This window comes from Chelon labrosus, assembly GCF_963514085.1.
Source record: "Chelon labrosus genome assembly, chromosome: 19".
NCBI lineage: Eukaryota > Metazoa > Chordata > Actinopteri > Mugiliformes > Mugilidae > Chelon > Chelon labrosus.
In genome coordinates this window covers 15,918,676-15,934,271 of record NC_140352.1, presented here as the reverse complement: position 1 = coordinate 15,934,271, position 15,596 = coordinate 15,918,676, and the positions used below count along the sequence as shown (strand labels likewise).

The window sequence follows — 15,596 nt, the reverse complement described above, 5'->3', positions numbered from 1 at the left end:
AAACAGTGCTTTGAGTTTAGTTCATTTCAAAAAGCAACGAGCAGTCAAGGTGTGTGCAAACAAGAATATCGCGCAAACAGCTGTCGTCTTAAAACAATGCACTGCTATCACTGTTGTTTCATAACCATGAACAGGGCTGGGTGTCTTGTGCTGAGTGCTGCACAGCAACATAATAGAAACTCATCTGTTGTGTGTGTGAAAGTGTTGGAACATAATGAGCAGTGAATGTACATGCAGAGAGGGTTTTCTGGAAGGCATTTGTAGTGTTGTACTTGGTTGTAAACATGGAAATTGCCACAGGTAATTGTATTAGAAGTGAACAAGAGCTTGTCACAGCTGAGCACACCACTTAACGGTTGCAAAAAGTCTAGTAATTTCCCAATATGTTGAACAAGCAGTTCAGATTAGGTATCCTGTCATCTTAAACATGACATGGTAAATGTTACTCATCAAAATCATCAGTATTGTCACTTGAAGTTTACCTCACAGGGCTGCAAACCACCACTGTAAACTCTTGGCACAGTGACGGATGCCAGTACAATGTTATTTGACTCTCGGGATATATTTTTTATGTTGTTTCCCTACACTGTTCTGCAACAATCTACTGTGCCTTGGGGAAACATTGGCTCTGAGTGTTTCTAGTTTGAGGCTGTTACTCAGTTTTCCCTGGAAAGTACACAACTTCCACCTTTGCAGTCATTACACAATCAAACGTAGTCTCTGTGAAGCGATGGTCTAACAGATGTTCTGTGTCGTACAACCCTGAATAGCTTGTCTGGGATGTAATACGACAGCTCTAGTGAAGGTGCAGGGAAAGCGGTGATGTGACTCGTGACTCAGCAGGTGCCTAGATTCCCTTAAGCAAGGCATTCCGATGCTCAGCAGTAAGGCCTTGGCTGACGACATCCATGTTTGCATTCGTAATCACTGGTCTCACTTCATGTAATTTCAAGATAACACAGGCTACGCAACTGCCAGAAGACCCATCTATCAACCAAACCATTACCCTGAAATGTGGAATACCCAGGCTCGTGCTTCTCATAATGATCAAGCTATGAATTATTGATGTTCAGTGGCTCCGTCCCAAGACGGGTACAGAAGCTTATCTCTGTGACCATTTCAGAACAACACCACGGTTTTAGTACGGCTTAAAAAAACACAAATCATCTACACAGAGCTCAGTGCACAGACAGACATGTACTGTGCAGAGTAGGTGTGAACTAAAGGATTCTTAGATAACACTACAGGCAGGGGAGATGTATGGCTGTACATACGTGTTAAAAAGTAAGTACAAATTTTTTTGAGCAAGCAAACGTTTGATCCCCTATGAAAAAGTGTCTGCTTCTTTTTGTTTTGTCATTTCATAATTCACATACAAATAAATAAGAGCTCAGCCGCATTGTAAGTACACCTGTAGCTTTTATCACACCTTCAAATCAATAAAATTAGAGCAAGGGGTTCCAAATTACAGTAGTGACCAAGCAATTTCCCTTGAGGATGAATAAAGTTTATCTAAGTCTAAGTCTAAATAGGTGCCAGTGATTAGGCGTTCTTATGAAGTAACAGGTGGAACCTTCTGACATGTAGGGTTTGGGTTATCGAAGCTTCTGTGTAATGTTGTCGAGCCATGACCTAAAGGACTCTCAAAGGCTCCCGGAAAACAAAAAGAAATCCTTGCACTGTACGGAAAACCATCTACAAGTGGTGTAGGCCGCTCCAGCAAATTCAGCCTGAGTGCTTGCTGCAGAAAAAAAAAATAAAGAAGTCTTCAAGACTTTCAGTATCTGAATGCAGTTCTTGTAAATGTCGATGTCAGAGTTCTGCATCTATGATTAGAAAGCACTTTCACACATTTAACCTGCGTAGTAGGAAAAAGCCTTTGCTCTCTAAAAAGCAAATTTGACCGACAGATGAATCAAAGATAAAGTGGTTTGGCCACTACAGAAGAAATGTTTGGTGCAGACCAAAGAGCCTCACACCAACTCGTAAAGCATGGTGGCAGAAATGGTATTTTCAAGAAGTTATGCTAAATGAGGCAATTCTAGCTGTGACGAGTTTATCCGTCCAATTCTAGCTTCTGAGGCCAATGGGATTTTTGGTGAATAAATGTTGGAGGAATCCAATTTTTCCGGCAGTTTTCTTAAAGTACATCACCTTTATCAGTCGGTACTATTTCAGACAGGATCATCTCAAAATGCAAACAATGCTCAGTTTGTACTTACTTGACTGAAACACAATATTGTTGACCAGGGAAGTACACCAATGATCAAAACAAAATGGGTGTCTGTTCTGTTGGTAGCATTCTGGCTGTATATCACCAGTTCATTAAACATGAAAATAAGTAAATTTAATCAGAATACTTGTAAATTGCTTTCAGCTTACTGGGCATTTCCAGATGTCACCATTTACATATTTCTTCTCATTGACACACTGGGGCTTCTGGTGGTTTATTTGAAATCTGATCACGAAAGTTAATTCGGTTGAGTGACTGTGTGAAGACGACTGCTAAATACAGTATACTGTACAACACCCAGGCCCGAAACTGAAAATAAGCTAAAAAAAATAATAATTATAATACTTAAAAAAAAAATAACACTGTAGTGTGGGTGTTGGGGATTTTTCCTCTCCAAAAATAGGTTGCGTGATACTGTAAAGAATTTTTTTTCCCCACCAGTGATCACATGATGAAACACACAATAATAGGAGGGACAGATGGACAACCTGAAGATGTAACGCCTGTGGCTATGACTCATATATGTCCCAGTGTAAACAGTTCATTGCAGTCAGGAACGTTTCTGCATAACACTGCAAAAGATTGCGAAATGTAGTTGTTGTTGTAAAATTTAATTTTAGTTTTCCAGTTTTTATAGGGTTCAAATTTTGATTTGATCACAGTCCATGAACAGAATAGTTCTACTGCTGTGGTGACGAAATCATTATTTTAAAATCGTTATATTATCGGACAAAGTCGGCATACTGGTAAATTTGCTGTGCATTTGGAGGCGCTGACATTTCAAACTGAGGAACAGAGAGAAGTTGGAGGCGATGTATTACCCCTTACTTTTTTTTATGCCCCTCATTTACATCATCGCCAATGCAAAGGTCAGTTTTTCATGTGCACAGCAAATCATAGTTTTATGACGCATGACGTGTGAAGATCAATTTGGAAGTCTTTCGTCAGATACCAGGAAGGATTTTTATTTACTTTTTTAATTGTTCCCAGTCATTTTCGCATGAAAGCTGAGGACCTCCGGCATGGGTGCTGCGTTACATCACATGAAATCCCAGCGTTATAGGTGAATCTGCAGGCTCAAAACACTATCACATCATCAGCGGTGACCTGGCCGTCCTCCCTCGCCCCCGTCTTATCTTTACCATCGCAAATGCAACATCCATTAACCAGACAGAAAGCCTTCTGGAATTGGTCGGAAAACACGCAAAGTGGCGACACCGCTTGTGCATTTTTTATGCTTAGTCATTCTTACTCTGCCCTTCCTTACCTTTTTCCCTATCTTCTCTGAGCTGGCATGGTCCGATGAGACTGCTGAGAGGCCGAGCTGGGAGCTTATACTGCAGGGTTTCTCTGTGGCTCAGCAGCGGTGTGGGTTCTGCCCTTTGCTAAGGACACACAAACGAGTTTTTTTACTCCAGAGAGAAGCCTCAGCAGCCTGAGGCGTGAGGAAGGTGTTTGTTGAACAGCAAAAACTGCAGGAACTCTGATGAGATTTAGGTTTAGGCTCCTCTGGCAGCCCAGACATGGCTTTTTTGACTTTTTGTTTGACTTTGTATGTTTACTGCAGTTTAGTTAGAGAAAACTTTATTGCATCTGCTTTGGTAATTTTGTTTTGATAAAATCTAGTTTGAATTCATTTATAGTCATCCATCGGAACACTACTGCGTAGCTTGGGCGTAACCTGATTTGCACATCCCCAGAAATGTGACGCATCGCGCTGACCGAGACATCAACGCCTGCGATTAGACTGATAGTAAATTTCTTGTTCATGTGTCTTTGCAGTTTGCAGCTCGAAGAATTCTCCCTTGTTCAGCCTCCTACACACCAGTTTGCTCAGATGTCTTCTCTACGTTCTGTGCTGCAGTGATTTCAGCGAAAGTTGATCCACTTTTATTAGCTTCACCTCCAACATGAGCCGCTCAGTTACACTTACCAATGTGTGAAGTACAGAAGCACAAATTATTGACCAAGGAGGTACACCAATGATTAGAAACATGGATGTCTGTTCTGTTGGTAACATTTTGTCTGTTATGTATATCACCAGTTAATTTTGCAAAAAGTGAAAAATTAAGAAGTGATTTAAAGTGATTTAATCTGAAACTTAACACAGTTGAATGGTCACCTTGCATTTTACTGGCTCAGTTTCTCAACATTGCCGACCTAGCCCCCTACAGCGTAGGCCCCACATAGACGGTTTGCAAGAGTATAAACTAAGCTTGAGTGAGATGTAAAAGCATTGATAATGTGTTTTCTGGTCAAACGTAGGCTTTTATCTGAAGGGTTCTAATGTTACACTGATATCTTGTTCTGTTTGCATAGTTCTGAAAGACAATTCCCTGTCCGTCACACTTAACAGTATTAATGTGTAATCTGAAACCACTCCTACTGTTTAATGTTAGATAAGAGATAAGAAAACTAAAACAAACGGTAGTTTGTATATTTTCAGAATTGATTTACATATTTCATCTTAAGCATTTTTTGTCTACACGTGCCATGATTCGAGATAAGCAACATCCTGGTCACCCATAGGATTCCTCTAGTGTGGTTTTGCGGTTTTACATCAGCGTAGTGTATCTGGCCATAGCCATCTTGGTAGCACCTGACTCTTTCTCAGTCAGAAAAGGGTCTAGGTGGCGTGGGAGTGGAGTCGAGGCAGCTGGGTGACAACTAGGCCTGTGAGGGCAGCCATACCCTTAAAATTTTACATAACTTTAAGCCTTAAAAGAATGTGAAACAGGCGAGTTATCAGTTGTCATGAATCGACCAGTTACGACCAGAAGGTTGACTTCAGAGAGGAGACAAAGTGGTTAACACAACTGCCAAACTATATAAAATCTATGATAGAAATAGTCTTTAGACAGACAGCGTACTATTGGTTTCAGCAAGGCCTTGCTTTAGACTCTTGCACATATGCGTACCAGTCATCCATCAGGCAACTCGACTGCACTAATTCAGGGTTCTAATAAATATAGAGGCGTAAGTCCTTGATAATAAGGGACAATTTAAAGTCAGTCCTAAAATGGATGGGAAGCCAGTGAAGGGAGGAGAACATTGGAGAAGTGAGGCTAAGCCTACCAGCTGCTCCCAATCCAAGCAGCTGGTAGCTTAAGGCAGAAGTTACAAAACAATTCAAGTATTGGCCTCCGATGTGAACAGTCTAGTTGTTACCTACAGGGCTAAAAATAGGTAAATGTAGTGAATTTGACCATATATTTGAGGAAGTTGGCTCCGGATGTTGCTGCCATGGTTTCTGCCAGTCAGAGGTCACAAAATAGAGAACCGTAAAGTTCACATAAATGTCAAAATGGAGTGATCTGAATAAAAGCAGTGTTAAATTACAAACTGGGTGGATATTGTATGTTACCACATACAGAGTCAAGGAAGCTGAGGCTATAACCCAGACTTTAGGCCTATAGTACATAACAGGTGCAAGACTTGATGTGTTTAAGTCAAGAAATCTGCTCTTTTAGGGAGCCTTCACAGAAGTTGAGACAACTGGTCCACCCTCAACAAACACAAATGTCAATATTTCACACTTTTAGAAAGTTATCGCAGCAGCATCTATTTTATCTTTTATCCTGATGATTGTGAAGTAAACATGCGCAGTATCCGTTTTCCAAAGTAGCCTACAAGGAATGTGTGCTCCCTGTGCTGGCGCTGCTGCTGTCCCAATGGATAGTCCCACTAAAATGGAGAATTTATTCATACAAGGCCCCAGTCATTCGAAAGCATTTAGCACATAAAGAGACTGCTGAGGCGGTGGATGCGGCCAAACAGAACAAGAAGTGTCAACTTAAAATCAGATATGACTGAACGTCACTAAGGGCGTAGTTATCACTGTCGCCTCATGGCAAGAAGAATCTGGATTCAAACCAGTCAGGGGTCTTACTGTGAGAAGTTCAAGTTGCACGTAATTCCTGTTCCTGCCTGGGCTTTCGCCAGGTCCTTCAGCTTCCTACAGTACAAAGACATGCATGTTAGGTCAGTGGTGATTCTAATTAGGCTGTAGGTATGAATGTTCTCTGTGTTGCTTCTGTGATGGGCTGACGACCTGTCCAGGGTCTACCCTGCGTTTCATCAGCTGGGAAAGGCTCCGGTCCTCCATGACCCTTAACAAGATAAGTGGTTATAGATAATGCAAGGATGTACCTGTGGTGAGGCAGTTGATGAGCCTCTGAACGTAAATCAGTGTGTTCACATGATATACATGTGAACACCCTGTTGCACACCTGGTTAAGCAGGTCCTGCATAAACTGAGGCTTTAGTCCTCACTGCAGTGGTGCAGGTTCTCTCCATCGCTGACTAACTATATAATTAAGTTATGTAAAGCCAAAAAAACAGTGTGAGGATCTACGCACTAATGACTGCCTATAGATCTGTCTACATGGCGGCAAGAGAAAAAACACAAATCACTGCTTTGTGGACACAATTCAACTGATTCCGTTGGAATCCTCGATATATACAGTATAACATATTTGATTTAAGTTTTGGGCGTACACAAAGCCCAATTTAGCTGCAGTTAAACACAAGTTAAGGATAATCCAAGAAGCTGAAGTCAGAGCCTGTGCTACTTCCTGAGGGGTTTTGTCGAGACACAACAGGGTCACAGCCTCTGCTGGCCCCACTGCCTCTGGTCGTTAACCCCCACCGCGACACGGCCGCCGACAGACTCCTGTCTGCGTCCAGACATACAAATGAACTGATGCAGATGCAGAAAAGTGCCTGCAAATGCTCACAGGCACAGGGGCTGCCATTATGTGAATACAAATGCCCCCCTCGTTCATTCATCTTACATCTGGCCTGCAGTAATGCCACGGGTTCAATCAAGAGCTCTGTTGTGTCTCCACCCAACAAACTCTGCGATTTTCCAAACAACTCCAAAGAGATCGAACCACGATGCAGCATCACTTTAGAAAGCATGTCTCCAACAGCACATGCGCTGCAGTAACAAACAACTACACCACCATGACTGTCTGTTATTCACGGCAGTACTCTTGAGAAACATCTCCTACCAACATGTACAAGAGATAACCCTATGTGTGTGCGTGTCTCAAGAGCGTGTGGTTAGTCAGTCATGCGGCCGCAGCGATCCCCATGAGTGCTGCCTGATTCTCCATGAGGCCTGACTCAGACAGCGATGACCTCATCGCTGAATGGCAGGGTTGTGTGTTATTGTGTCAGCGGGGTTGGTTGTGCGTGGGTCTGCATGTGTGTTGCCAACAAGGAGACATATCAGACCTAAAAAGGAAGAGATTCCCTCGTATCAAAGCCCCGGCGCTTTAATCATGATATATCCACAGTGATTAAAGGATGAGCTGACATTTATGAAAGTGTTGCCTACTTGTCGTGGGTTAACAGGGATGAATCGGAGGAAGATTGTCACAGATACCGGTAACACTCTCAGGGGATCTGGCGAGCTCACATCGCATCCACGCTTCTTCCATCCCTCCTCATCCCTTCTATCTCTCCTCCTGCTTTTCTCTAAACATTTTCTCTCCTCAGCTGCTCTCCAGTTGGTCTCTCCATTTATGCTTTCTACAGCCTCAAGAGGACAGAGAAATGCAGGAATAGTGTTTTTACCTTCTCTCTCTCTCTCTCTTTCCTTTGGCTCTCATGTGATTCCCTTGAGCATTACTCACTGTGTGTGTGTGCGTGTTCCCATGGCCTCGGTGCGCCACGCTGAGGGCCTCCTTGTGCGAGAAATGGCAGCTGCACAGTGAGTGCGATGGAGAGAGGATGACGGTTGAGTGTTGCCCGGTGAAGACACTCTCAGTACTCTCAGTCGCATGTGGCCATGCATAAGCTACGCATGTTAAGAGATTGTAGCACAATATACACACACATACGTGACATTAACTGAGCTTGAAAGGTATCTGCTTGAGATATACACTGCTAGCAATCCCGACATCCCCCACACTCAAAAGTTTTGCTGTGGAAAGTTGATCTGGAATCACTCTGTTGGAAGCTGATTATGCTTCCAGCAAAGATCTGCCCGTCCAATCAAAATGTTTGGGAATCCTTTTTGCGGTAACGTGCAGGAGAATAACAGCAACATAGTCATACACCTCATCTGAGCATTGGGGAGTTGAATTGTTTGCGACAAATGGCCCTGTAATGAAATCCAAATGGCATGTTATCAGACTCCTGTTCTGATGAGAACCTAGCTTACCTGAGAACCTAGCCGAGCTTCGCAAAGCTAATAACGCTACTGTAATTGAGAGTTTAATACTCAAATTTAAAATCTGCCACTTTGTATATGTCTTTGTCACAGCTCAAACAATCACCATAAAAGTTATAAGGATCAGTATCAGTGCTGATTAGAATCTTAAGTTTCTGATTTTAAACCAAAACTCAATACATGTCTCTCACTATATCTGCAAAGATCTTTCCCCCAGCATAGTACGTTTTCAGACAAATGACCCTCATACATTTGCTTTCATAAGCTACTAAAATGTTAGCATTAGCAGAAACGAGTCTAATGAAATTATAACTGAAAGTGGATGAAATGTGGTTGATTTTGTAATCGAAGTAAACATGACTGTCAGTTGTAACAATGAATAACGGCATTAAACAAATAGTTGTCATTGCAAATCAGCAGTATTTCAGCCAAGCAACTGTTTCAATGTTGATTTGATACCAAGAATGTCATCAGACAAGGTATAAAATCCAGTGTTATTACTGTCTTGTAGACCATTTGGCATATTTGTGTCATTTGCGTGGCCAAATACAATAAGTGTGATTAATGGATTCATTAATCTTATAGTGGACAAGTCGACAGTTGACACACCCATATCTAAGTGTTCTACATAACCTCAATTATAATACAACTGAATGACATCTTAATTACTACTGAGTATTGGTCAATACCTTTATTGCACCTCAGACCGGTTAAATATTGATAGTTGTCTTGTGGAGCATGTAGTTTATATTCAGCCTTGACTTTGGTCCAGATTGCTGTCAGAGATAAGTCGACAATACTCTTTGACCTTTTGCAAGGTTAGAAAGTTCATCTTCTTTCTGCACTGACATGGACAATTTACCGCAGACATTCCCACACTGGTCATGGATCCACTTCTTTTGCATCTTTACAGTCATCCGCGGTTTGACGTCACGGTTGAAATCTGTGGACAGCGCAGACAAGTGGCACTAGCTCGGGTGAGAATGGCCCCGACTCAGTCTTTCCTAAAACCTGAGCTAATGGTGGAATTAGGTTCAAACATGCCGCTGTCCACATGTTGTCCCCACAGATCCAGTTTGGGTGAAGACGCCTGCCAACTTTTGGAGGGTTGTCATTCTCCCATGACTTTTGCTTTCCACATCTCGTAGTGCACTGCCTGACTTTTTTCTCTGAAAGAAATCTCTGTAGCTGCTCAAAACCCCACGCTATTGATACACAGTCCATTTGTAGACTATTAGCAAGTCTTACTATAACGTAAAAAAAGACGTACAAGGCCTGAGCACTTAACCCCTTGTTCCTCTCCATATTTGGTGGGATTCGCGACAAGCAAACAAAGCAGAAAATTAATCAAGCAATCTAGGAAGTTGTTTTACAAATGAGTCACTGGTTAGGTCCATGCTTTACAGTTATTTACAGACCCAAAACAAGCATAGAGACTTCTGAAAAGTATGCTAAGCAATGACATGATAGCATTGACGTAGCATGAGAACACGTGTTACAACTGTAGGGTGTTACATTTCGAAAGTCGTAAGAAAGACAATTTATCAAACATTTATTGTTTGTGATTTATTAAGCAAGAAGGCTAAGAGTCCACAGTCACGCTATCAGCTTTGTGAGGTTGTGTGTAGGCGCAGAACTTTGTGCTAAATGCTACTATTAGCATGTTAACAATGACTGATGTTTAGCTGGCTACTGTTGCAGATATTTGCTCAAAAACCAGATAGTAGAGACAATTAGGGTGGAGGAAAACTGAGGGATCATCGAAGTAAGTCGAGTTAATCCGGATGCATGCGTGACAGCTTGTGCCGCATTTTTTGGCAACGCTTACACCATTTGTGAGCACAAAAAACAAAGAAACTGTCAAGGTGTCACACGATGGGGAAGTGATCCTGCAAGTCAGTGATCCAGAAATTTCAGTCTGGATAAACGGGGCGGACCGGTCGACACTCCCATAAAATACCAGACTTTCTGTTGAGAAACTGTAATCTGTAAAGATGATTCCAGCAGTCAGCCAATCCGACTCTGCGTTTCTCTCATTTTTCTGACGCTCTGTTTCTCCCTTTGTCTTTCCGTCGCACGCCCCGTCTCTATACCTCCTAACGAATGTTTCATTTGACAGAATCTGTGTGCGATACAGTGACTCACTTGTACCTTTGCTGACCACCCACGGATGCTGCTGCTGTGCCAAAAAACGTGAAAAAAAAATATTTTTCTAATGTGACTGCTGCTGTATGTTCAGGACTAGTTTAGTGGTGAAGAGCGTGTGCATGCATGCCAGGATGTGCGTGTTTTCCGTTTTTCTTATTGCTTTAAATATGAATCCCATAAAATCTTGCATGTGCATATATTTGTGTGTGTGTGTGTTTAGGAGTATGATGAGCTAACCTGATAACTGCTTCGACTGACTTCTTATCAGATCTCAGGTGGTCTGTTTCCTGTCAGTGCGCCAAATAGGATTTTGCCAAAATCATATTTTGCTGGCCTGCTCTTCCTTTATGAGGGGGAACACAGTCAACTGGAGTCCCTTGTAATATTTGCCTCATTTACTTTGCTCCTATTACCCCTTAACAGCTCTGGCATCAGCACTTTCAGTATTTATAGCTTGAATGTTGAGTTCCACTTCTTTGTTGCGATGCCTTCATAACAAGACTTTCTCATCTTCTTTTTTATCTCTCCTATATCTCCCTCCATCATCCTCCTGGTCTCTTTCTTACGATTTCATTTCTTCCTTTTCCTCATTCTCGCTAAATTCACATCCTGTCCTTTCACCTCCACGTTTGCCCTTCCCACATCACCTCTCCACTTCCTTTCCCCAACATCTCCATCTTTTCCTTTCGCTCTCTCTCCTGCAGAGCCAGACTGGGCGTCGCTGACCTTGGGTGTGTTTGTTTGCCAGGCCTGCTCGCTCCTTCATCGGAGCATCCCCCACATCAGCAGGGTCAAGTCCGTCCAGGAAACGTGGGCTTCCAGCGAAGTGGAGGTAGGTATGGTAGTAACAGTGAAATAGATATGTCAACATTTGGGGCGTTGTTCCTCATCCACAGTGTTTCGCTCCTACACTGAATTCTGTAGCTAAATGTGAGATAGAGATAGAGGACTGGAGCTGAACACGCTGCTCACGCTACGCCTCCACAGTGTTAGATGGGATGGGGTCATAGTGATAGTGACAATCGTGGATATCTGCGAGAGAATATTATACAGTGGGAGATGATAAACTAGCAGGTGCAGAACAGAATCTGGAAAGCTGCCTACTTAAATCAGTGTCCAAAATATATCATGAAGCATCGATCATCCTCTGTCCAGGCCTGGAATACCTTAGAGGAAAATAGTTCATCTTCTGTAACCGCTTGTCCTGTGAAGGGTCGCTCACACTCACACCTACGGCCAATTTAGAATCACCAGATAACATAACGATTGTCTTTGGACGGTGGGAGGAAGAACCCAAGAGAGAACCCACGCAGACACAGGGAGAACATGCAAACTCCACACAGAAAGGCCCAGTCGGCCCATGGATTCAAACCCGGAACCTTCTTGCCGTGAGGCATCAGTGCTAACCACCACGCCACTGTGACGAACAGAGGAAAATAGCTGAGAAGTCAAATTCATCCCACTTTTCTTAAATCACTCATATGTCCTAACCAAATGAATAGTTCAAAATTTAAGAAATGGAACTTACCTGTGCAGTAAATATGACGCTTCAGCTAGCAGACGGGCATGACACCAGGGCATGACACAACCTTAAAAGAAACACAAGGGGCCAACAGATTGCAAAATAAAACAGGAAACCACAACCTAAGAACAAACCATATCCTGAACCACGACAGAACTATTCCTTTATGAATCTGTTTTGATGTGTTCCTGCATGAAGCCCAGTATAATTAAATGTTCTGTGTCCCAGTTCTTCACACTAATATGTGTGCATATAAACAATCCCATAAGAATGCTTATTTGGTCCGCGAATGTGAAGGCCATGGTAACTAAAGAGTCTAAAGCATCACCATTGTTTCTATGGAAACACCCCAGCCAGGGGACATTTGCTTAACAAGATGACAGAAAATAAAGAAGGATGAGGAAACGTCTCGCTGAAAAAAAAAGACAAAGCAATGGATGTTTCTAAAACCGTAACAGCCCAGCTTGCCAACACATACAGCAGGTGCAGATCTGTTCTTTTATGCATCCTCTATTTGTGTGTCTGCGATGGATTTTTCAGGAAACATGGAACAATAGGTTACACGAAAAGGTTAATTTGGTTTAATGCAGTCGGTATCGATCGCATGATAAGGCTTTGATTGGGTGTGATGTGTGCACCTACATATCTGTATTCTAATCAGCTCCGCAGCATTGATCGCCAGCCTGACCCTGACCTCGCGCTGAAAGGAGAAAATTTCACCGCGCGGATCAATAAAGTTCATTAGTGAAATAATAGTTTACACTTTTCCCTTGTGTGTAAAAAGAAGCTGAGCCGTTGGGCGCCTTGCAATCGTGTCACCCTTCAGAAACACGTCAGCAAGATATATGGGTAGAGTGTCAAATTATGAGCACAGAAATGCATGTTTTTGAGGCAAAGTTGTCCCTCAAGTGAAAACGGCGGCTGAGCTGAAATACCACCAGTCTATGACTAAAAGGAACTTGGGGGAGGCGATGCAGATGTGAGTCACGGGGAAGACAGGAGGTTGTGGATGTGGGAGGACAACAATTGGCATGTAATGGGGATTTGACTTAAGAGGGGGAGATGGGAGGTGTTAAGGAGCAAAATGGTGATAAATCCGCAACAGACGAACGCGTGTTGGCTGATTTAAATGCATGGATTTGACTGAAGGGCAGGGTTGTGAGCGCTTTGTGGTGTCTGGTCGTGTTAAGTGTCATTTGCTGCAGCTTGGGGGATGATTATGAGTTTCTTGATCAGATCTCAAAATACAATGCCAGTGTATTGCCGATCTTGGGGGATCCTTGCTGTGTATTTTTTTTTTCATGTGCTTGAGTTGCAGGAAGAGGCAGAATTAGATTGCGGGTTTCTATGCTACCTTCAAATAGATCTTGGAAGAAACATGACAACAGTAACCTCAGTATGAGAAGGAGGACAGTGTAAAAGAGCAGTTTGTAGATGTTAAAACAGTGCAAAATAGCATTTATCATGCAACTGGTGGCTGGAGCCTAGATAGGTCACCAGGCCATGTTATTGTTAATGTAACAACATGAAATAGATGGTCAATTGATTAACTGATAGGTCTAAATCATTTATTGAATAGGTATATGCTCAAACAAACTGGTTACAACTTTCACTGAAAAGCAGTGTTACCATGCTGATCAGTTTCTTCCTGTACTTGAGAGGCAGACTCCTGACCATGTGTACCAACAAACACAGTTCAGCTTAACATTCAACTCCGTTAGTGTGGTTGATAGATGTTCGACATGTTGTGATGTTGTGAACAGCAGCTGAATGTCATGCTCTGCAGATGCTTGCACCTGAAACAGTGAGAAATTTAACTGTCCATTGCAAACAACAAACCTTGAGCTGAGGTGGTTACACAATATGACTCATAGTTGCTGTTATGCTTTGACTGAAGTGTCAAATTCACATTCGTGCTGTGTGTGTAGTGGTTGAATCTGGCTGCTGTTTGACTTTCGCAATAAGACGCCACGGTACTGCCGCCCTCACAGAGCCCCTCAGAGGATAAGAAGAAACGTCTTGGGGGATTCAGCCAGCTGGATTGAGCTCGGGGATTATCCTTGGTTGAAACACTCAATGGCGAGAACAAGGGCAGAAGTCAGACATGTCCCAATGCGACGATTAATTAATCTCTGGAAAAGCAGGGGCTGTATTGTCAAGTGAATAACTTCTGCCACACTAAAGGTTTTTTAACCTATTGTCATTTCAGTTTAAATAATGCAACTAACGAAGACATGTTTTATTTTACCTGCTTGTATTTTGGAGTCCAAGTCAAGGAGAATTGATCTTTATTCATTGATATTTCATACTTATTGAGAAATTGGATAACTAGACTGTTATTGTTAACAATTCTCAGAGATGTTATGGCCCCAAATTCATGTGCTCCACAGTCTTGATTTGACTGAAAGGTTTTCAAAATAAAGTACAGCTGAATTGTGGCTGATAAACAATGGCTTAAATATAGCCTGGAAGCCAGACCAACTTCCCCGTCCACATTTGGTTTGGGAGTTGATCTGGAGTCTTTCTGTTAAGAACTGATTTTGCTCCAGCAAAGATTTGGTGGGCCAGTCAAATAGTTCGGCTTTATTCAGTGACAGACAGGAGAGTTGAATTTGTTTACAGCAAATTGACTTGAATTAATTTATCCCATTGTGCGATAAAATAAAGGATTATCTTATCCTATTGTATCTTAATGGAATCCAAATGGCATGTTACCATACTCATATTCTGCTAAGAATTGAGTCTAGTTAATTATGCTATTAGATGAAGTATATCTGGGTTTCCATTTACTACAGACATCTGCAATGTTGAAAAGTTGTAAATATGCAATCATTTCTGTTTCATGTCTTTGTTTCAGTTGATGGCTGCGATGGGAAATAGTGCAGCGAAGGCCAAATATGAGCAGAAGGTTCCTGCTTTCTACTACAGACCAACACACACCGACTGCAAGTAAGCTCTCCTTCATTTAGTTGACTTTAAAAACCCACATTCTGGAGGTGCCATGTAAAAATGCACAGTTCTAATACTATTTTTGTAGAGACGGTGTATATTTGTTGTCAGAAGAGAGAATATGTGTGCCACTGAATTAGCTTTCTTGCTAGTTAGCTGACTGGTAACAGTGTGCTAAAGCTAACAGAGTACAGAATAATGTTAAAAAAAATCTAATTATCAAAAGCTTTACAACTACTGTATTGTTTTTTGCTTGGTTGTTAAATATTTTGTCGGTCAGTTCTCTCCCATCATGATGGCACCAGCATTGCTTAAATGTCAGTGTGTGTCACAGTGCAATATAACCTTTATTTGCCCAAATATCAAGTGTGACTTTTTTGACCGACATTTCCTCGTCTATAAATAACAAGAGGTCAGGGAGGGTTGTGTAATTTTTGGTTCCTCTAGCTATCAGGGGCTAGCTGGCTAGCTGGTAGCTGAGTCCATTCAAGACATTCATGACGTTCTTGTAGACTTCAAATAGAACTCGAGAGTATGTGGGTACAACACTGGAAGTCGAGTATAAT

At 42.2% G+C, this 15,596-nt stretch overlaps 1 protein-coding gene across 1 annotated transcript in view; it reads left to right on the top strand.

The window, feature by feature from the left end:
- Nucleotides 1-15,596, top strand: part of LOC311504380 (arf-GAP with dual PH domain-containing protein 1) — a 32,137-nt gene that overhangs the window by 1,996 nt on the left and 14,545 nt on the right. The window contains exons 2-3 of the mRNA XM_084567416.1: nucleotides 11,264-11,391; nucleotides 14,939-15,030. Coding sequence (XP_084423542.1) covers nucleotides 11,264-11,391; nucleotides 14,939-15,030 — 220 coding nt within the window. The remainder of the gene's footprint in view (nucleotides 1-11,263; nucleotides 11,392-14,938; nucleotides 15,031-15,596) is intronic.